Source organism: Pongo abelii, chromosome 23 (genome assembly GCF_028885655.2).
Source record: "Pongo abelii isolate AG06213 chromosome 23, NHGRI_mPonAbe1-v2.0_pri, whole genome shotgun sequence".
Classification (NCBI taxonomy): domain Eukaryota; kingdom Metazoa; phylum Chordata; class Mammalia; order Primates; family Hominidae; genus Pongo; species Pongo abelii.
In genome coordinates, this window is record NC_085929.1 from 38,388,589 (window position 1) to 38,411,838 (window position 23,250).

At 46.4% G+C, this 23,250-nt stretch overlaps 1 protein-coding gene and 1 non-coding gene across 2 annotated transcripts; both read left to right on the forward strand.

Moving 5' to 3' along the window:
- Positions 1 to 1,918: 1,918 nt before the first annotated feature.
- Positions 1,919 to 15,978, forward strand: YWHAH (tyrosine 3-monooxygenase/tryptophan 5-monooxygenase activation protein eta). The gene is made up of 2 exons (XM_002831036.6): positions 1,919 to 2,652; positions 14,518 to 15,978. The coding sequence occupies exons 1-2, from the start codon at positions 2,566 to 2,568 to the stop codon at positions 15,169 to 15,171; spliced, it is 741 nt and encodes a 246-aa protein (XP_002831082.1). The 5' UTR covers positions 1,919 to 2,565; the 3' UTR covers positions 15,172 to 15,978.
- LOC112130708 (small nucleolar RNA U13) lies at positions 11,214 to 11,316 on the forward strand. Its single transcript, XR_002912939.2, has one exon. It is a non-coding gene; the product is annotated as a small nucleolar RNA U13 (small nucleolar RNA).
- Positions 15,979 to 23,250: the final 7,272 nt, after the last annotated feature.

The window sequence follows — 23,250 nt, forward strand, 5'->3', positions numbered from 1 at the left end:
TAGGCTAGAAGACAAGCCCATACAGCAAATAGAAAAGCAACGGCCGGAGCAGCAGAAGGGAAGCTGGGAGAGTCGGTCAAGGAAGGGTGAGCAGTCGTGCACCGTCCAGCCAAGACGGCCAGGGAGGTGGGCACAATGAAGTGTCCTTGGCTTTGACAACAAGGAGGGCTCTGGTGGCCACGGTGGAGGAGTGGGGACAGGGCCAGAGCACACTGAGCTGATGAGTGGGTAGGAGGTGAGGAAGAGGAGATGGAGAAGTTTGCTGAGAAGAAAAGCTTCATGGGAGAACCAAAGTGTCCTTTACACATGTCAGAAATCAATTATTTAGAATGCTCCAGCTGTACCTAATTTTCACTGTTTTGAAATCAATCTTAGTCCAACCTCATTAGAAAAGCTGGAAGGGCTCTAAGCCCTCTAAGAGCTAGAAGGAACTGAGGAGGTCCCCCCATCCAGGGCTGGCCCTCCTCCCATCTCTCACTGGGACCCCATCCTTATGGGGGGTGGAGTGGATGATTCATTACTATCTAGCATGCTCTTTAAATATATTCACTAGGGGAAAGATCAGCCTAGTTTGTTAACCTCGATTCCAACAGCAAAGGTGACTCTTCAAAGCATGGTGAAGCCTGGGGTAGGGGCCTCCTCCCAGACCCACATTCAAATCCTGTTTCATGGGCCCCCCAAAGTGTGATCGTTTCAGCATCACAGCAGGAAGAGGAAGGCCTGGGAGGCAGGAAACCTGGTATGGAGGCCCCAGCTCTGCTCACTTGCTGTGCAAACTAGGGCCAGCCCTTCCTTTCCCTCAGACCTCAGTTTCCCCTTATTCGGGATAAGGGGTAGACAGGGGCGATTCTAAGGGTCCTGCCAGCTCTGACATTTCAGCATGTGGATATCTATTCTAAAGTCCTTTAAACAGTTAAGTCCAATTCTCCAGATGGAAAACAGGTCCAGAAAAGGCCTAGTCTCCAGTTCCCTCCCTTCTCCCTTCAAACACGTCTTACTCTCTAGAGCAAGATTTCAGGCCTGAAATATGGCTTCCCAATTACCTAAGGATGAAGCCTCAAATCTTCGGCCTGGCATTTAAAACACTTCGTAATCTTGTTTTACCCAACCTCACTTCCCATTCTTAGGCCTCTCTTCTCACCATCTCCCAGGTCACTGCCAAGCCTTTGCCCATGTTGTACCCCAGGCCTTAATCTTTTTCCTGACTCTCCTTCAAGATCTAGCTTATCCCTGTGGGCTGAGCATGCAGTAGATGCTCAATAAAATTCTCAGCGAGCCCAAGGCCCCCTCTCCTGCACTGCCCTTGGCATGTTGAAGTCAAGTTGGGGCCTTGTTTTAATCAACATTTTCCTAGCTTGTCGGGCAGCCCAGCCCAGGGCCTGGCACAAGGGACCCTCAGCATCCAATACCAGCCAGGATTGGGAGGGGCTCAGTGACCAGCCAGTTGGGCCACCCCAGCTCTTTGCCACAAGACAAAGTTCAGCCTGGGTTTTGGACTCAGATCCTGGCCCCACCACTTACAGGCTGTGTAACCCTGAGCAAGTCACCAACCTCAGGTTCCACATTTTAAATATGGGGAGACCAGCTGTGCCCACTGTGGGCTGGGTAGTGAGGATTAAAAAAGAGAATGCTTGTACGGGACTAGCACTGGGCTGGCTCCTAATGTGTCCTGAATATTACTTGTCCCAGCCTGGCCACCCAGTCCCCTTCTCTGGTGGAAGGCACAGCCTGACCAAGGCTACGTCTCAGGTTGGGTTCGATTGTGTGTGTCTGTGTGGCGGGGCTGTCCCCGAGGGTCGGACTCGATCCTGCCCAGACCAGTACAGACCAACGCACAAGGTGTGGCCCAGCAGAACCCATGGACAGGCAGGGCTCGGGGAGGCGGGACGGCTGGGGCGGGACTGGGCTGACCCGCCCCTCGGGGCACGCGGCCTCCCGGCTTCTCCGCCGGTAGGTTTGCTTGCTTTTGGGGCCCTTCTCAAGCCAGATCTCTAACGTGGATGGAGTGGCGCGTTTCAGGGTGGGGCTATGACAATGCACTGCCTGTGCAGCCGCCATCACCGCGCCCCCTCCTCCGGGTCCGCAGTCTCCTGCCCGGCTTTCCCTTCTCCACCTCCATCTCTGCGGCGGTAAAATGCAGCACTCGCAGAGCGCCTGCGCGGCTTTCAGGCCGGGCGGCGGCGGCGGTGGCTATTTATAGTAGGTGACGTCACCTTGAAATAGACCGTTAGGGCCGGCCCGCCCTTCCCCCCTCCCACTCCCGCCGCTCCCCGACGCCCGGCCTGGCCAGTCTCACTGCGCAGGCGTCGTCCCGTCCTCCCATCCCCCAGCGCGGCCGCCTCTCCTCCCTCGGCGGTGTCCGCGGCGCGAGCCACAGCGCGCGGGGCGAGCCAGCGAGAGGGCGCGAGCGGCGGCGCTGCCTGCATCCTGCAGCCTCTGGCCGGCCGGCGAGCCAGTGCGCGTGCGCGGCGGCGGCCTCCGCAGCGACCGGGGAGCGGACTGACCGGCGGGCGGGCTAGCGAGCCAGCGGTGTGAGGCGCGAGGCGAGGCCGAGCCGCGAGCGACATGGGGGACCGGGAGCAGTTGCTGCAGCGGGCGCGGCTGGCCGAGCAGGCGGAGCGCTACGACGACATGGCCTCCGCCATGAAGGCGGTGAGCGCGCCGGGAGCCCGGGCGGCTGGCCTGGGGGGCCTGGCGTTGGGGAGGGACGGGGATGGCCGCGGGCGGCGTTCCCCTCCCGGCCATGGGCGACCCGACGACCCGGCTGGGCGTGGCCGCCCGCCCGCCCTTAGCCCGCGCTTCCCGCTCCCGCTGGGCGCCCCGCCACTTCCTGAGGCTGGGCCCGGGGTGGGGGATCCGGGAGGGTGCAGTTCGGGATCGCGAAGGCAGCCCCGGGAGTGGGGCGGGCCGGTCGGGGTCGCCACATCTTAGTTCGGAGCCCGGGCGGAGGCAGAGGGTGCCCTAGGGGACGCGAAGGAGCCGCATTCCTCCTTCTAGAGCGTTTCACCGGACCCGGGGGCCCCCCCTCTCGTCTTCCTCCGTTCCCCAACTTGGAATAAAGAATCACCTAGTGAGTGGCGCCCTGTCTCAGCTGGTTTTCTCTGCCACAACCTGAAGTCTGTAATTCCGATCTGTTTTGCTCTGCCCGTTCGAATTGTTCTGGTTCCATCTTCCCACGCCTGGGGGTCTGGCTTTGTGTGCGAAGACCCCTTTCCTGCAGTCTAGGCGTGGACGGGGGCGGGAGAGTGGGCGGAGGGTGTGGGGCCCCACTCCACAGCCCCAGGTTTGCTGCTGCGCTGTCTGCTTGGAGATTAAAATGAAACGTGACTTCTAGGTGAGACGAATCTGTGTGCCTTTGCATTCCTGAGACCCTCATAAATCGATTCTGCAGCTTCTCCGGTGGAAGAGTCGTGCCCAGCCACACCCTAGCAAAATACTGTGGGTCACACACAACCTGCATTTCTGAGTTCCGGTTACCATCTCACTCACTCTCCACGTTATTTTACGTTTTCTGTAAATGAATATTTCCTCTCCCTGCGTCAAGGTCACACAGTGGTAGAACTGCAACTGCGACCACCAACCTGCTATGTTCAGTGTACAACTTCCTGAGACCTGGGAGGATCCCGTTGAACTCCGCCTTAGACCTATAGGTTCAGAAATTCGGGCGGTGAGACTCAGACATCTGCATTGTAACCAGCTCTCACAGGCGATTTTTAGCTGGCTTAAGTCTGAGAATTACTGCCCATGATTATAGTAAATGTATCCTTTGCTGGCCTTTTGGAGGGAGTTCCGCAAAAACTGCCAATACAAAGGCTCCCTAAAATCTTAAGTCATTTGGAAAGCTCATTTGAAGGCTTTTGATGTTAATATCAGATGAAATATGTAGTTGGGGCCAATATTTAGGATTGTTCAGGTAAGAAAGGTACTTGAAGAGTTGCCTTTCCTCTGATGTCCTTGTTACACACATAACTGGGTGTGTTTGGAAACCAGCAACAGCTCGTATGTTGATTTGTTGGTGATCTTGACTTGAGCGCTATTAGCATGCTGTTGTGGTGAGGCAGGTTTTCTTACAAACCGGGGGACGGTCTAGGTCTGGAGGCTGAACTTTATGTAATTCAGGGGGTCCTTTAAAAGAAAATCTAAAATATAATTTTGCATATTTTACAAAAATGGGACTGACGAATGCATTTCCTTGGAAGGACCCTGAACCTTAATTTTCTTTGGGATAAAGCTGCCTCTGTCCACAGCAGGTCACACTTAAGCCCCTCCTCCCCAGTAACTGAGTGGTGCTGGGATTATGCAGGCTGAGGCCTCTCCACACATTTTCATGAAGTGGTTGCTCACCCTCTAAGTGAGACGTAAAGACTGCAGTATTAGGAGCCCTTTGGGAAATAAGTGTGGTGAAAAGAAAGGAAGGACAAGGTTTAAAGGAAGGGGAAATGGAGGTTAAGGAAAAATGGCTAGAAGGTGTGTTCTGGAACAATCAGAAACCTGAGGCAACTTGAAATGGGGGAAAAAGGCAAGAATGGAGAGATGTTACCAGAACGAAATCTAGTTTGAGCAGAGAAAAAGACTGGCTTTCTAGTAGGCTTGTAAAATGCTTTCCTGCAGCAAGCTACTTGTGTCTGTAGATCTTCTCTGGAGGGTTAAGGTAGTCTTTTGTAAACCGAAGGAATCTATATTTGAAATAATGAGTTGGAAAAGCCACCCAGCATAGAAGAGTCAATCCAAGCCTTAATTCTGCCATCTCAGAATGGTGATAAACCGTTTCTCCCCCATCATCTAAATGGAATATACTGTGCTTATAGATATATTCTTTAAAAGAAAAAAAAAGAATATATTGGAAGGGACTGGCAGGGGTCACTTTCCCTGCTGAATTGGTGTTTGTAGATTAAATTCTTAATGTTACTGGGATGACTCAGTCTCTATATTATTAATCTCATTAGCCTTAACTAAGGCTTTTGGAAAGGGTGTAAGTTTCAGTAACCCTCTGGGTTTACCTGGGCTTTCTTCAGGGCTGTGGAAGGGCAGGTAAGTAGCCTGCTGTAGGGAGGATGGAGCAGGACACGTGTTGAGGATATATTCTGATGCCACCACTCTGTAACCTTGAAACTTACATCTTGGCTTTAGGTCCTCTGAAGTATAAAACTAGTGATGTTGCTGTTATTAACAAATCAGTTTTGCCTTCAGTCTTCTAACTTGTTTTCTGTTTCCTTCATAATTAAAATGCTCACTTGATAATACTGGCTTCCTGTAATGATTGATGTTCCTTATTCTACCAGCGTCACCTGGAGGACAGTGTTGGTAAGCTTGAAGAAAAATCGTGCATATTGGAAACAATGGTCTTGCCTCAAAGCTGTTGAGAACTTCTCTTCCCTGCTTCTCTCCATAATTTGAAGAAGCAAGAAATGTTTCAGAAGTGAAGCATAAAGGAGTATCTTCAAGCTCTCTCTATCTCATACCTACCAGCTTGCATAGAGTATAATAGTCGGAAGAAATATTGTGAAAGATTCTGGAACCTAAGTCCTTTCTAAGCTAGGCAATTCTAGGCTACACAGTTCGTAGTTTCTGTAAGTACCGTTTGATAACTTAAATAAACCTATAAAGTGGGATTAAATGTTAGTCTAGGAGACTAAGTGATTTAAGGAAAGAGGGAAAATAACCAGATAGATTTCTGGCGAATATTCATAGATAGACATAATTTCATCATGTATTATGGCCCTAAGTCATCTATTTTATATTAAAACATAGATGGTAACTGTGAAGTTATCAAATGTAAAAATTACTGGGCTAGCATGGTGTTTTAACACTGATACACCAGTTGATTACAGTGTTGACAGAAAACGGGCAGAAACACGTTTAAAGTACCTACAGAATATATATATATGTATATATATAGAAATCTTTTTTTTTAATCAGTGTTGACCAGGTTGGCCTACGAACGTGTAGCCTCGCCTCCCCGAGTGCCAGGGCAACCGGCCTGAGCCATAGCGGCTCCCTAGAAATCTTAAGTGCAGGAAACAAAACTACAGTTTAAGGAAACAGGAGTCGGAGAGGAGGGGCACTTGACCCAACGGCTGGCAAAAGGCTGTTATTGCAACAGCTGTGAGATTCTGGGAAGTGGGGAAATGAGCAGGTGCTGTGTAAAAGTGCACAGCTGACTGCCCCAGGTGAGACAGATCAGTGTCACAGAGTAGGAGGATTTTGAGGTGTGATTAGTGTTTTTTTTTTTTTTTTTTTTTTTAAAGAGATGGTCTCGTTCTGTCACCCAGGCTGGAGCTCAGTCGTGGCACGATCATAATTCACTGTAGCCTTGAGCTCCTGGGCTCAAGTGATCCTCCTGAGCATCTGGGACTACAGATGCATGCCACCATGCCCAGCTAATTATTAAATTGTATAGACAGGATCTCTATATGGTACCCAAGTTGGTCTCAAACTCCTGGCCTCAAGCAGTCCTCCTGCCTCAGCCTATTAAAGTGCTGGGATTACAGGAGTGAGCTACCACACCCAACCAGTATGAAATCTTAAAGCCACATTGATACTATAGTTTGAAATATGTAAAAACTAGGGAGCTATGTTTCCCACTAACTGGGCATTTAAAATGTAATCATCTTTGAGGAAGGAAGAAGGCCCTGGATTATTCTTGTAATAGTTTGAATTTAAAAGGTCCTTTCAGGTGGGCAAACAGCTTATGTGGCTTTCTTGCACTGAAATAGAAACTGTGGTCCCCATGTGGGTTTGGGTCCCTGAATTATCCCCAGAAGAACTTCCACAGTCCAGAACTGACTCCCTTAAAGAAACCAAAAATGTGTTTTCTTTGGTGTGGATTTTCTTTAGTTGGTCTTTGTCTGGGATTTTATATTAGTGACAGACTGTAGCGTCACACTTTTCCAGAAATACGGTTTCGGAGAGGGTACCCCTAACGTTTTATGTGTGTGTGTATTACATTTAGCAAGTTTATATAACTTATTTTACTTTTTTTTTTTTTTTTTTTTGAGAGAGTTTCACTCTTGTTGCCCAGGCTGGAGTACAATGGCGTGATCTCAGCTCACCGCAACCTCTGCCTCCCGGGTTCAAGCAATTCTCCTGCCTCAGCCTCCCAAGTAGCTGGGATTACAGGCGTGCACCACCATGCCATGCCCGGCTAATTTTGTACTTTTAGTAGAGATGGGGTTTCTCCATGTTGGTCAGGCTGGTCTTGAACACCCGACCTCAGGTTATCCACCTGCCTCGGCCTCCTAAAGTGCTGGGATTACAGGCGTGAGCCACCGTGCTTGGTTAGAACTTATTTAACTTTTTAGGCACTTGGTAAACGGTAGCTGTTAGTCCATGTGTTTTTTTTTTTTTTTTTTTTTTGAGGAGTCTTGCTCTGTCGCCCAGGCTGGAGTGCAGTGGCACGATCTTGGTTCACTGCAAGCTCCGCTTCCTGGGTTCACGCCATTCTCCTGTATCAGCCTCCCGAGTAGCTGGGACTACAGGCGCCCGCCACCTTCCATGTGTACATTCTTGTTTAACAATTCAGGATAGGTACTGTTACTCACTTTTACAAATGAGACTTTCAGAGGTTGATTTTCTCATGGTCAAACAGCTAGTAAGTTGTGAATCCAAGATTCAAACTCAAATTTAGAGCTCTCATTTTAACCACTGTGTAACAATGCCCCATGAGGCAAAGGGATAATATGTCTAGTATACATTCTGGTATATTAACCATTGTCAGCATTGGTGACTGAAATCCAAGAACTCTTCATAAGTGGGCTTACTAAACAAATAATTTTATCTGTTGGGTGCAAGTCGTTTTTTTTTTTCCAAATATGATTAAGAACAATCTGCCATTTATGGATTTTAGCTACAACAGAGAAACATAAGAGGGAAACTCACATATCTGGATTTTGCTTGTTCTGAAGGCTTGGAGGCTTTTTTTTTTTTTGCTTAAAGTATTGAATTTGAGTTTCTCCTGAGTTAAGAAGTGCAGGACTATGTTACATTTTATTTGGGGTATTTTAAGAAATTATTTCATATTCTTGGCACCAGTTGTTTCTCCATATTGCCTTTAATGTATTTTTCTCCCTGCACCCTTTAGTATATTTTTATGCAGGCCCCAAAATTTCTGTCTCTAGGTTGCTGGTAAAATTCCTCCTAGTGTCCAAGTGGAGGCAGCTTGTCTTCTGTCCCAGCGTTTTGGTGCTCCTCCCACCCCTACTCCTGGCTGCAGTTGGTATTCCCTTCTGCGGTGGTGAGTGTTGGCACTTCCAATGATCCGAACCTGGTACAGCTTCTGAAGCCTTCAATTCGGATGCCTCTAGGGACAGTAGCATGCAGTAATGCCATTCAGATGGTGTTGTATTTAATCCTTGCCAATCCCCATGAAAATGTTCAGTTATGCAAAAGCAAGGCAAAAGCAGTCTCTTGACTATACAAGGGTAGCTGTTTTATTTGACTAAAATTTAGCTTAGAGTAGATGTTACTTACCTGAACTTGCCTGCTCTGAGCTTGAGGTTTAGCCTATTTGTGGTCTTATACAATTGCAGCCTCATCCTGGTGAGGATAAGGGGCTCAGCCTGACCCTGGCTGGCGATGTTCTTGCACAGTGGCCCATAGGACTTGGTCTGTTGGTGGATGTCTTTCCAGCTTGGGGCCAGGCCAGGCAAGATCCTCACTTCCTAAGCATTAACTTGGGAAGGAGCTCAGCAAGATTTCATCCCTCTAGCTCACTTTTTGTTTTTTTGAGACAGAGTCTTGCTCTGTCGCCCAAGCTGGAGTGCAGTGGCATAATCTTGGCTCACTGCAACTTCCACTTCCCGGGTTCAAGTGATTGTCATGTCCCACCCAAGTAGCTGGGATTACAGGCACACGCCACCATGCCCAGCTAATTTTTGTATTTTTAGTAGAGACGGGGTTTCTCTATATTGACTGGGTTGTTGTCGTACTCCCTGGCCTCAAGTGATCCGCCTGCCTTGGCCTCCCAAAGTGCTGGGATTACAGGTGTGAGCCATCACACCCGGCCCCTCAAACCCTCAAACTCACTTTTAACACACACACACACGTACACACACACTTCTGCCAAAGAAGCTTAAAGGTTTTATGATGTGCTTATATTAACTTAACCATGAGAATCATTTACTCATATCAAAAGCAAGCTGGTTGATAGCATGTAGGTGTGGGTAACTATAAAGGATGAGCCCATAGCATGTGTGAGCTGTGAAGGATGGCAGCATATTCGAGTGAGGTACCATTACCCCTAACTTAGGCAGCTATGGCCTGGCAGTTTGGGGGTGGCATTTTTGTTTGCTCAGTGTTACTTTTGATGTTGGATGTTTCCCAGATTAAGAACTTTAAATTTTCCTAAGTAGTCCCTGTACTGTTTTTGGCAGTGGACCTATTTTTACTCACACACATAGTTTTTTGCCTCGTGAGTAGTAGGGGGGGAGGCCCTTAGGGGTTTTTCGGTAAATGAATAGTGTCATAGGAAGATAAGTGAATGATCAGCTGGCCAGGTCATTTTTGACATTTAGTAATGTTGGGTAGTCCTGGAGCAGAGAAAATATGTGAAGTGAGTGCCCTGGGGTGGGGAGTAGGTGTAGCCAAAGGCTGTTTGGTCAGGATGTTAGTAAAACTGGCTGACAGGGAAGTCCAATCCTTAAAAGAAATGGAGAGGAGGGCTTTTGTGCATGGGAAGAGCCCATCAGTTTAAGGTTGTCCTTCAGGAAGGGTGTAAGTAGGATTACAGAGGGTGGGAAGGCAGGCAGGACACCTAGAAAGCAGAGAGGCTGTGAGCAGAGGTGGCGGAACCCCTGGTTTGTGGCCAGGTGAAGACAGTGCCCAGTGTGGCTACACTGAGGGAAGGTGCCGTGTGGCAGAAATGACTGTTGTAATCTTGGTGTTAGAGCGGAAGGAGGCTGAAAACTATTGTCTAGGCCTGTCTCTAAAATTCTATGTCTTGTTTTTGCTTCATGTTCCTAATTTGTGGAGATGCAGCAAATCTGATTTCACTAGATTTTGCAGATGATCTTAGATAGCATGGTTAGGGCCTGGAGAGCATCCATTACTCTGTGTTGCCACCCAGTGTTTGCCTCTCTTAGTACAGTTTATGACTGAACTTTTCATTAGTTCTCCTGGCTCCTGTATTTTGGTATTTGAAGTGTTGAGAACTGGTGCTAAGTATCATCTATCAAGATTGGCTATCCATCTTTTTTGTTTCAATGGACCGTCTGATTTTACATGGGTCTGTAATTTTCCAGTCTGGGAAAAACTCAGTTTTCTTTAGTTATCTGGTCAAGTAGTAAGCCATCTTCATTTCATGTTTCCTTTTGTTAACTGAATTATATAACCCAGGAGTATTAAAAAATACTGTATTTAAATGTATCCAGTTATTTCCTAGTTAGGCTCTGGCTGGGGTATTAGGAACAATATTTGCTTGCTGAGATATGTTCGTCACCCTCAGCTAATGCTGATAGTGATTCATTCAGACTGGCAGGCAACCAGATGATTGTTACATAAACACTAATACTCCCAGTAAATGATTTTTCTTGTGAAGGTGTCATCATAAATACTGCCCAGTAGCCTTTTTTGGCAGTTTATTCCGATGGAGAAAGAATATGCTTACAGATACACCCAAACTTCACGTTAGTAGGAAGCCCTGCCACACCTTTTATTGGTGCACAGGAAAAACGAAATCATGGAATGTTGGAGCTGAAGGAGGCCTTGGAGATCATTTGGGCTAATCCTGCTTATTTTACCTTGGATGTCCAAAAAGGTTGTGATTTGTTTAAGGCCACATAGCTAGCTCAGACTAAACTTCAGATGTCTTAGGTTTGATAATTATACCGCCTTTTGTGTTATGCAAGCATTCTGTATTATACATACATGTATTTCAGATACGCACTCACTTTAAATGATATGCTCTGGGAAGTTACCTTGGTGTTATCTTTGCCAGTTCCACAGAAGCAGCTTTGTTAGTCACAGGAGGAAGTATATTGTGACTCCTTATGGATATTATTTGTATTTTAATGCCAAATGGCCTTAGTTGGATTTAATTACTACAAGATCAAAGGAGCTCTCCAAATTCTGTTGTTGCCTTATTCTTTGTTTTATTGAATATTGCTCTAGAAATGCAAGTCATTCTAGAGGATTCAAGCATTCTGAAATTTATCAGAATATTTGGGATGGAATTTTGATTTAGAAGTGTTGTTCCGTTAAAAGACTAAGTAGTACTCATCTTTTTGTAGTTCATAAGTGTGATGACTGGGTTTTGACATGCAGGTGTGAGATGTGCCACCCTCAATCCTTGTTATAACGTAGACACATGACCCTCTGATGTGGGCAAAAAGACTAAGTTATTAAATATTTACAAAGTCTCTATTTTCCGTAAGAAAATGTATGTAAGTGTTTAAAGGCACTTACTGGAGGAGGAAACTAGTGGGGTTATAGGTGTTCAGCTGGATTTAAGGGGAGCATGGATTATAGATTCATGGTGGACTGGGGCAGATCACAGTGAGAGGTATGGAGACTACTAATGAATATGTGAGGATGAATAATGAGAACCCTGGCTTGACCGGAGTGGAGGCAGCACCCCTGGGGAATGGTCAGGATGGCTGTTAGCCAAAGACCACACTGAAGAAAGAAGTGGGGTTTGGTTGATGGGTAGGCAAAGGAGAGACTTAATCCTGTGTTAAGGGTTTATAGCAGAAGAGTAGGGGTCCTGGGGACAGGGAACTGGAGAAATTAAGAGTGAGCTGGTATTTTTATTTTGTCTGGGGCTTGGGGGTAGGGAGGACTCAGACAATTGCTTGTTTTACTTTATGAGAACTTGGCACAAGTTTTCTGATTTTTACCTGTAATAATGATTATACTTGCTGCTTATGTCCTTGAACCACTAATTCCCCAAATAAACCATCATTGTTCAGGATTTCTGATACTCCACTGCTCAGTCTTCTCAATCCATTTTAAGTGTGTCTATTTGAATATGCTGTTGATAACTTTCCCCATTGAACTTGGCCTTTTCCCTCTATTGGAGGTTCTGTCCTTACAGATTGGTTTAAGTAATACCTTTTTTGTTTAGTGTTTTATGGTTTCCTAAGTGCTTTGCTTTCTTTTTTTTTTCATTGTTAAAATTAAAGACCTTTTGGATAAGCAGAGACTGATTTAATACAATTAAAGACCTTTACCAGTAGGTCATATTAAGGAATCCCTCTACTTTAGATGACACACCATCTTTATTTATTTATTTATTTATTATTATTATACTTTAGGTTTTAGGGTACATGTGTGCAATGTGCAGGTTAGTTACATATGTATACATGTGCCATGCTGGTGCACTGCACCCACTAACTCGTCATCTAGCATTAGGTATATCTCCCAATGCTATCCCTCCCCCCTTCCCCCACCCCACAACAGTCATCTGACAAAGGGCTAATATCCAGAATCTACAATGAACTCAAACAAATTTACAAGAAAAAAACAAACAACCCCATCAAAAAGTGGGCGAAGGACATGAACAGACAAGACACTTCTCAAAAGAAAACATTTGTGCAGCCAAAAAACATGAAAAAATGCTCACCATCACTGGCCATCAGAGAAATGCAAATCAAAACCACAATGAGATACCATCTCACACCAGTTAGAATGGCAATCATTAAAAAGTCAGGAAACAACAGGTGCTGGAGAGGATGTGGAGAAATAGGAACACTTTTACACTGTTGGTGGGACTGTAAACTAGTTCAACCCTTGTGGAAGTCAGTGTGGCGATTCCTCAGGGATCTAGAACTAGAAATTCCATTTGACACACCATCTTTTAAGGGCTTGTGAAATGTCCTGGGTCAATTTAGGAAGTCATTTTCTTTGCTTGGGCCCAGACCAACTCTGTTAGGAACTCTGTTAGGAAACTCTGTTAGTTTCCTAGGGGTTGCTGAACCTAGTACGACAAACTGGATAGCTTAAAATAATAAATGTATTCTCTCGTAGTTCTGGACGCTAGAAGTTTGAAAGTGAGGTGTAGGCAGGCCACGCTCCCTCTGAAGGCTCTAGGGAAGAATCCTTCCTAGGCACTCTCCCAGCTTCCGGTGGCTTCTGGCAACCCTTGGTGTTCCTTGGCTTGTAGATGCATCACTCCAGTCTTTGCCTCCACTGTCACATGGCATTCTTCCTGTGTGTGTGTGTGTCTAAATCTCACTATCCTTATAAGGACACCTGTAATTGCACTTAGGGCACACCCTAATGTCCGGTATGACTTCATCTTAACTAATTACATCTGCAAAGACCCTATTTCCAAATAAGGTCACATTCACAGGTACCTGGGGTCAGAACTTCAGCATATCTTTTGGCGGGGGACACAGTTCAACCACTGCAAAGTCTAATAATGCTCTTCGTACTAACTGCCTAGCTAGTTCACTTGTAGTTGGCATCATGGAGAACTAAGGGAAGTTAAAGCTTGTGAAATTTAACTCTTCCACTTAAAATAATTGATGCTTCCATCCTTGATGACCAGAGTTTCCTGTGAGGTAGGTCAGAGTACAACTTGCTGCTGAGTAGCTGTGCTTCCTTTCACCAGGAGCTGGGGGCACTTTCATGTCACTAATGAATTATTCTTCATTTTGGTTTGGGAGAGGGCTGGGAGTTTCAGTTAGGGTTCCCTGTGTAGCCACACAGGGCGAAGCTCTGGCCACTGGATCTGTGTGATGTTCCATCTGATCTGTGAAGCCCCACCATCTGTTAATGTGTATTTGAGGAGTGGTTGGTTCTTTCCAGAGTATAAAGCTGGAAGCAGAGTCTGGAACACTTCCAGTCTGTTGTCTTTGAACATTTGACAAAGGGACTGTACGATCTTACTGTTCAGAGTACCTTTTTTTTTTTGAAACGGAGCCTTGCTCTGTCGCTAGGCTGGAGTGCAGTGGCGCGATCTTGGCTCACTGCAACCTCCGGGTTCGAGAGTTTCTCTTGCCTCAGCCTCCCAAGTAGCTGGGATTACAAGTGCATTCCACCACACCCAGCTAATTTTTGTATTTTTAGTAGAGATGGGGTTTCACCATGTTGGCCAGGATGGTATCGATCTCTTGACCTTGTGATCCGCCCGCTTTGGCCTCCTGAAGTGCTGGGATTACAGGCATAAGCCACCGCGCCTGGCCTGTTCAGAGTATCTTTTGCAGAATAGCTGAAGCTCGAGGTTTTCTTCTTCATCATTGTGTACTGCTGCTGTACAACCTTTTCAGAATTATCCTTAGTCCCATTCCTCTACCAAGGTGAAAGCAACATCTTATCAGACCCGAATTATGAATTTCTCAAGCCCCTATGATTTTCTGTTTTGGGTGCCAAGTATTTATCTCTTCTATTAGACTACAGTCTCTCTTCACATAGGATTCATGTCTATAGTGGTTTTGTCCATGGGTGGTTTTTATTCTCCAGAGTGACTGACTTGTTCATAATCCCGTTCTTGAGAAGGATTGTTGATTATGTTGAAGGGAAGGCTTCTTACCAAGATTTTCAGATTTTGCTTTCAATGTTTATCTTTTTGGGGTTTTGCAGGTGACAGAGCTGAATGAACCTCTCTCCAATGAAGATCGAAATCTCCTCTCTGTGGCCTACAAGAATGTGGTTGGTGCCAGGCGATCTTCCTGGAGGGTCATCAGCAGCATTGAGCAGAAAACCATGGCTGATGGAAACGAAAAGAAATTGGAGAAAGTTAAAGCTTACCGGGAGAAGATTGAGAAGGAGCTGGAGACAGTTTGCAATGATGTCCTGTCTCTGCTTGACAAGTTCCTGATCAAGAACTGCAATGATTTCCAGTATGAGAGCAAGGTGTTTTACCTGAAAATGAAAGGTGATTACTACCGCTACTTAGCAGAGGTCGCTTCTGGGGAGAAGAAAAACAGTGTGGTCGAAGCTTCTGAAGCTGCCTACAAGGAAGCCTTTGAAATCAGCAAAGAGCAGATGCAACCCACGCATCCCATCCGGCTGGGCCTGGCCCTCAACTTCTCCGTATTCTACTATGAGATCCAGAATGCACCCGAGCAAGCCTGCCTCTTAGCCAAACAAGCCTTCGATGATGCCATAGCTGAGCTGGACACACTAAACGAGGATTCCTATAAGGACTCCACGCTCATCATGCAGTTGCTGCGAGACAACCTCACCCTCTGGACGAGCGACCAGCAGGATGAAGAAGCAGGAGAAGGCAACTGAAGATCCTTCAGGTCCCCTGGCCCTTCCTTCACCCACCACCCCCATCATCACCGATTCTTCCTTGCCACAATCACTAAATATCTAGTGCTAAACCTATCTGTATTGGCAGCACAGCTACTCAGATCTGCGCTCCTGTCTCTTAGGAAGCAGTTTCAGATAAATCATGGGCATTGCTGGACTGATGGTTGCTTTGAGCCCACAGGAGCTCCCTTTTTGAATTGTGTGGAGAAGTGTGTTCTGATGAGGCATTTTACTATGCCTGTTGATCTATGGGAGATCTAGGTGAAAGTAATGGGGGAGATTAGAAAGAATTAGCCAACACAGGCTACAGTTGATATTTAAAAGATCCATTTAAAACAAGCTGATAGTGTTTCGTTAAGCAGTACATCTTGTGCATGCAAAAATGAATTCACCCCTCCCACCTCTTTCTTCAACTAATGGAAAACTGTTAAGGGAAGCTGATACAGAGAGACAACTTGCTCCTTTCCATCAGCTTTATAATAAACTGTTTAACGTGAGGTTTCAGTAGCTCCTTGTTTTTTGCCTCTTTAAATTATGACGTGCACAAACCTTCTTTTCAATGCAATGCATCTAAAAGTTTTGATACTTGTAACTTTTTTTTTGGTGCGATTGTTTAAGAATCATGGATTTATTTTTTGTAACTCTTTGGCTATTGTCCTTGTGTATCCTGACAGCGCCGTGTGTGTCAGCCCATGTCAATCAAGATGGGTGATTATGAAATGCCAGACTTCTAAAATAAATGTTTTGGAATTTAATGGGTAAATAAATGCTGCTTTGGGGATATAATCTCTGTGTTTGGTCTTGATTTTTCCCCTCTCAAGGAACTGTTTAACCAGTCACATATTGTGGTTTGAATCTCTCAAACATGGAAGCATTTGTAGTACATTATCCAAGTTTTCCTGCCCTCTGATTTCATTACATATTTTGCAGCACACACATAGGATTCATAGATTTTAAATAGTTTTCTGTGAACCCAGCTAAAATAGCCTCTCTGATCAATTTTCCTGACAACTGGTGCTTTTTAATGAGCCTCACACAACAAAATGCAGTCTTCCACAGTATAGCACCTCTGAAACGTGGGCTCTGTGTAACTTGAGAGTATTTAACACTGAAGGTAAATACTGAGCTTATACACATCCTCAAGTTTTCTTAATGTAATAAAATATTAGGGGCACAACTTGTACCCCTGAAATCTTTAGTGATTATTGTTAAGCGTTTAGTATTCTTTAAAATAGAAAAGCAAACCTCATTGAGTTAAAAAGCCTAACCTACCCCTTAAACACTTGCTTGACCCCAAGGTGTCTCTCCTGAGCCTCGGCATCACTGGCTGACTGTTCTTGAGTGAGGTGGTTTCCAGCTCCTCACAATTTGTATCACCTCCAGAGTGGCACCTAGGAATGAACGTTTGTTAGGTGAGTTGGTTCAGTTACACAGAACCTTTAAACACCTTTTTCTGTTTGTCTTCTTGAGACGGAGTCTCGCTGTGTCATCCAGGCTGGAGTGCAGTGGCATGATCTCGGCTCACTGCAGCCTCTGCCTCCCAGGTTCCAGCCATTCTCATGCCTCAGCCTCCTGAGTAGGTGAGATTACAGGCACCCACCACCACACCAGGCTAATTTTTGTATTTTTAGTAGAGATGAGGTTTTGAATGTTGGCCAGGCTGCTCTCAAACTCCTGACTTCATGTGATCCGCCCACCTTGGCCTCCCAAAAGGCTGGGATTACAAGCGTGAGCCACTGTGCCCAGCCTTAAACACCTTCTTGACTAAAGTTTGGTATTAGACTGATGGAAATGGCCATGACACAATCTCTGTCCTTGAATTTATATTGTGGAGCACATAACTTGTAAGCATGTAAGTTTAACCTGTTTCTTATCCTGAAGTAGAGTATGAGCCCCGCCCCCCAATCCCCCATGTGCCGATGAATACGGCTCAGGAAGCCTGTTTCAAGTTGACCAATTTTAAGATAAAGTGGTTATTGAGTTTCACTTCAGTTAGTAGGTCAGGTATTTGAAAGTCAACAAGCTTTATATGGCTAAGACGCTTGGTTTTGATAAACATGTAGACAGAAGGTTGCTGGGCCATGGTGGTGTGCGCCTGTAGTCCCAGCTGCTTGGGAGGATGGAGCCTGGGAGGTCGAGGCTGTGGTGAGCCGTGCGCCACCGTACCCCAGCCTGGGAGATAGGAAGATCTTTCATAGCAAGACCTTGTCTGTCTGTCTGTCTCTCTGTCTCTCTTTCTCTCTCTCTCTCTCTCTCTCTCTGATAGCAAGACCTTGTCTCTCTCTCTCTCACACACACACGCACAAAAGGCTCTTACATTTTTGTTTTTGTTTGAGATGGGAATCTCACTCTTGTCACCCAGGCTAGAGTGCAATGGCACGATCTCAGCTCACTGCAACCTTTGCCTCCCAGGTTCAAGCGATTCTCCTGCCTCAGCCTCCTGAGTAGCTGGGATTACAGGCGCCCGCTGTCATGCCCGGCTAATTTTGGTACTTTTGTGGAGATGGGGTTTCACCATGTTGGCCAGGCTAGTCTTGAACTCCTGACCTCAAGTGATCTTCCCACCTAAGTCAAAGTGCTGGGATTACAGGCATGAGCCACTGTGCCCCGGTCGCTTTTACATTTGAAATGTCCTTTGCAGTTGCTAAAGCATTCACATTTACATTTCACAGCTGTCTTCTGAAAGGTTTTGTCTCACTTTACAGATGAGGAAGCTAAAGTGCAAAGGTTGTGGATCTCTAGAATTTATACAGCTGGTAAGCTAGAGGACAGTTTCCACCCAAGATTTATTCAGAATTTTAACGCCCCTCTGGGGGGCCTGGGGAACCTTGGCAAGCCATGCCACCTTTGAGGTTCGGGTCCCTCATTGTTTAAGCGTAGGATTTGGGTTACGTTTTAATTTAAGTTCATGGTGTGTAAGGCACCTTCTTTGGGAATGAGGTATGGGGAAGTATGCACATGCAGGATTAATATAGCCACAGGGGTCGGGTGCAGTGGCTCATGCCTGTAATCCCAGTACTTTGGGAGGCTGAGGTGGGTGGACCACTTGAGGTTAGGAGTTCGACACCAGTCTGACCAACATGGTGAAACTCTGCCTCTACTAAAAATACAAAAATTAGCTGGGCATGGTGGCTGGTGCCTGTAATCCCAGCTACGATGGAGGCTGAGGCAGGAGAATCACTTGAACCCAGGAGGCGGAGGTTGCAGGGAGCTGAGATTGTCCCACTGCACTCCAGCCTGGGCAACAGAGTGAGACTTGGTTTCAAAAAAAAGGAAAGGAGGTTAGCCACATAGATAATAGATGAGGTTCTTTGAAAGGACCTAAGAGGGTGCTGTAAATTACATGTGATGTAAGCCTGGAAGTCTTCACTGCTGCATATTTTTTTCCCCAATTCTACTTAAAACGTTTTAAAACTTGTCAAGGTAACTTTCTCAAATAGTTAAGAAGAGGTCATCTAAATGTTACAGCACGAAAAATTAAAGTCCAGAGAAATGAAATAGCTTTCTAGGTCATGGCAAAATTGGTGCATCTGGAGTAGCATTCAGATCCCCTGAATCCTTGTCTCTGGTTCTCTTAACTGCCATGCTCTTTGGGTTGAGACTAGAAAGAAAATGGATACAACACATTTCACCCTTAGGAGACTTTCAGTGTTTTTAATGTTTTCACTTAGAATGGAAGAAATTGTACTTGAAAAGGGATGTTTAAATTTATTGATGTTGGCTGGGCGCAGTGGCTCACGCCTGTAATCCTAGCAGTTTGGGAGGCCGAGGTGGGCTGATCACCTGAGGTCAGGAGTTCAAGACCAGCCTGACCAACATGGAGAAACCCCATCTCTAGTAAAAATACAAAATTAGCCGGGCATGGAGGCGCATGCCTGTAATTCCAGCTACTCAGGAGGCTGAGGCAGGAGAATCGCTTGAACCTGCGAGGCAGAGGTTGCGGTGAGCCAAGATCGCGCCATTGCATTCCAACCTGGGCAACAAGAGCAGAAACTCCATCCCCCCCAAGAAAAAATGATTGTTGCTATTGCTTCAGATTTCCAGTAGTTCCTCAAACTCTGCTCAAAAGTCCATTTCTTTGAGTTGGGGGAAGGGGTAGGATTCTTGATAATGAAGCTATTGTTGGGTAAATTCTTGGCCTTCCTTAAATCCTTCGGGATCAGGGAGCTAGGATTCCTCTTGGCTCTGTAAGATTAAATACGCTGTGCGTGGGCCATCAGGCCCTCCATACCTTCCTCCCATACACCCTTAGAGTCTGTCTGCCATCCAGAGACTGAGAGGGTCCTCATCTTAGGAGATGTAACTATCAGGCAAGCACAAACACTATGATTCAGAGCTGGGTGTGACTTAACAGGTCTTCTTTCATTATAAAACCCAGTCATTAGACTGGCTAATAAAAATTACCATCTCAAATACTTACTGTGTCCTGGGTACTTTAAATGCATGGTCTCTGAGTCTCTGCAGCAGCCTTGGTAGTGAGGAATGTTAATATTTTTAACACATGAGGAAACCAGGTATTAGGTGATATAACGTACCTAGCTAGTAAGAGGCAACGTAGAGATTGAAATGGGCTGTCTTACTTTAAGGTTTTTTCCACTACGCCGTGGATATTTTGATCCCCAACTAGAGAAAAGGAGTCCTAGAAACGTTATAACAGGCCTGGCACGGTGGTTCACACCTGTAATCCCAGTACTTTAGGAGGCTGAGGTGGGAGGGTCCTTGAGTCCGGGAGTTTGAGACCAGCCTGAGCAACACAGTAAAACCCCATCTCTACTAAAAGTACAAAAATTTAGCCAGCTGTGTTGTTGCATGCCTGTAGTCCCACCCATTTGAGAGGCTGAGGTGGGAGGATTGCTTGGTCCTGGGAGGTTGAGGCTGCAGTGAGCCCTGATTGCACCGCTGCACTCCAGCCTGGGTGACACAGGGAGACCCTGTCTCAAGCAAGCAAACAAACCTGAAGGAATCTATTGTCAAGTTCATTTACCAAAGTTCTACTCCCATGCCATTCTGTACTAGGAAGGGTAGGGGAAATAACATTTGCTGTCTTTTGTGAGTCAGTAACCCTGCTAAGTGAAGCCTTATATACAAATTTTTTTTTTTTTGAGACACAGTTTCACTCTGTTGCCCAGGCTAGAGTGCAGTGGCACACTCTCAGCTCACTGCAACGTCCACCTCCCAGGTTCAAGCGATTCTGCTGCCTCAGCCTCCTGAGTAGCTGAGACTACAGGTGCATGGCACCACACCTGGCTAAGTTTTGTATTTTTAGTAGAGACAGGGTTTCATGTTGGCCAGGCTGGTCTCCAACTCCTCACCTCAAGTGATCCTCCTGCCTCAGCCTCCCAAAGTGCTGGGATTACAGGCATAAGCCATTGCGCCCGGCCTACATTTTTTTTTTTTTTTTTTTTTTGGAGATGGAGTCTCTCTCTGTTGCCCAGGCTGGAGGGCAGTGGCGCAATCTTGGCTCACTGCAAGCTCTGCCTCCCAGGTTCAAGCAACTCTCCTGCCTCAGCCTCCCAAGTAGCTGGGATTACAGGCATGCACCACCACGCCCAGCTAATTTTGTATTTTTAGTAGAGACAGGGTTTCTCCACGTTGGTCAGGCTGGTCTCGAACTCCTGACCTCAGGTGATCCGCCCTCCTCGGCCTCCCAAAGTACTGGGATTACAGGCATGAGCCACCGCACCCGGCCAATGCCCAGCCTTCATTTTAAAGTTCAAGCTAATAATCTTGTGAATTAGGTAATAGCTCCAATTCAGCAGCTCAGAGAGGAAAAGTGACTTTCTATGGTCACATAGCTGAGGAGTGGCAGAGCATGTCTTTGTGCAGGGCTTCAAGATCCTTTTCATGATGCGATGTTGTCTTCAGACACGGGCTGAAAGCCTGCCACTCCAGGTCTTCCTTGATAAGACCTCTTTCTTCCTTGCCAGGTAGCCTTTGCTCAATCACCTTCTTTACATTCGCCTTTTAAGCCAGATTGGTCTTTTTTGCTGCCCCACCCACATCTCCAGGCAATCTGGACCTTAATGTGCTTCTTACTCCTAAAGCTTGGAGCTCCTTCACTTCAAAAAGTGAGGTACTGCAGTTACAGTAGGCACTGCCGTTACAGTATAAGAGGTGGATCAAAGCACCAAATGGAATCTCTCCAGCTGCACCCAGTTTGTTCAGTCTGCTCTTACTTTTGCTCAAGCCATTACTCTCCCATCTGGCTTTCTTCTCTTGCCCTATTCGAATTCTATCCTATGAAATCTTACGTCCTCCCTGTCAGCTACTGCGATCCCTTCTTTGGGATCCAGTACTGTGGGTCTGTACCACACAATGGCATTTATCTGTCTTCATTCATTTGACAAACACATTGAAGAGCTGCCACTATGGGGCAGACACTGGGCAGGTGGCTGGAGAGACCTTAGTGAATTACACAGACATGGACATGGACCAGGGGGCTAACTCTAGTGTTAGAGTGGGGAAATACAAAAAAGTGGGGAAGATACATTAAAAAGATATAAAGTAACTGGGAAAATGTCACTCACGTTCCTCTCCAGGTCTAGCACACAAACTCACAGTAATGAATTCATGAATAACTCATTGATTACAGGTCAGAATTTTTAAAAAGAAATGACTGAAGCTGGGCGTGGTGGTTCACGCCTGTAATCCCAGCACTTTGGGAGGCTGAGGCGGGAGGATCACAAGGTCAGGAGTTCAAGACCAGCCTGGCCAACATGGTAAAACCCCATCTCTACTAAAAATACAAAAATTAGCTGGGTGTGGTGGTGCAAACGTGTAATCCCAGCTATTCTGGAGGCCGAGGCAGGAGAATTGCTTGAACTCGAGAGGTGGAGGTTGCAGTGACCCGAGATTGCGCCACTCCAGCCTGGGCGACGGAGCAAGACTCTGTCTCGGGGAAAAAAACAAAACAAAACAAAAAGAAATGGCTGAAAGGAATCCTTTATTCCCCCACCCAAACCTGACAGTCATGCAGCCTTGGGCTTGGCTCTAACCTGTCAACTGGCGGTGTGACCTTGAGCAAGTCCTGGCCTCTCAGCAGCCTCTGTAAAAATGAGATTGTTGCATTTAGTGGTCTCTGGGGACCTTTCCATTTCTGAGATTCTGTATATTATTTTCAACTGCTCTGGGATGGTTCCCTTCCTCTTCCTGGTTTTTTCCTGCATTCCTCCCCCTCCCCCTTTCCTTCCGCTCTTCACATTTGTCCCTTCTGTATCCGCCCTCAGCCCCTATTTCCTGGCCACCCCCCAATTCCACTGAGATGGTTACCATGGGAATCATCTCCCGGAAGTGACATCACACATTTCCTAGGCAACTGTTTCCAGGGCAGTGACATCATCTGATCACCATGGTAACCCTCCGGGAGGCCACTTCTGCAGTGAAATGGGCAGACAGAATTTTATGTTTTTCTGGAGATTGAGGGCAATGTAGGGAAATATTAACAGCAACAAAAAAATCTCAGGAGTTAGAAGAAAAAGCTTTGAACGTTGTGCTTGGGGGCAAGTGGGAAACCAGTGTGGGGCTGGGAAAGAGCAGAAGCTCGGGGCAAACCTCCTCTCCTTTCCAATAACTACATTAATCATATGTCACCAAATTGGGGCATTTGAGAGTGAACAGGGCACCATTATTATTATGTGGGAAAGACAAGTGAACATAGCCTCCCCAAGCAAAACAGGGGATGTGGCCCCCTGCCCATAATCAGGGCAGGTGCCCGGCCTTCTTTCCTCAGCTATGGCTCATCCAACATATTTTGATTCACCTCCTCCTGTGTATGGCTACTGGGGATACCACAGGGAGCAAAACAGCCCAGATCACTGTCCTAATGGTGCTCAGGGTCATGTGTGTGTGGTGGGGTGAGGGTGACCCCACAGTCACCCAAATGCACACTGTGGTATTTGGACTGGGCATGGTGCTCAGGGTCATGTGTGTGTGGTGGGGTGAGGGTGACCCCACAGTCACCCAAATGCACACTGTGGTATTTGGACTGGGCATGGTGCTCAAAAGGGAAGACACTTGAGGGACATGTATTTTTTTTTTTTTAGATGGAGTCTCTCTCTG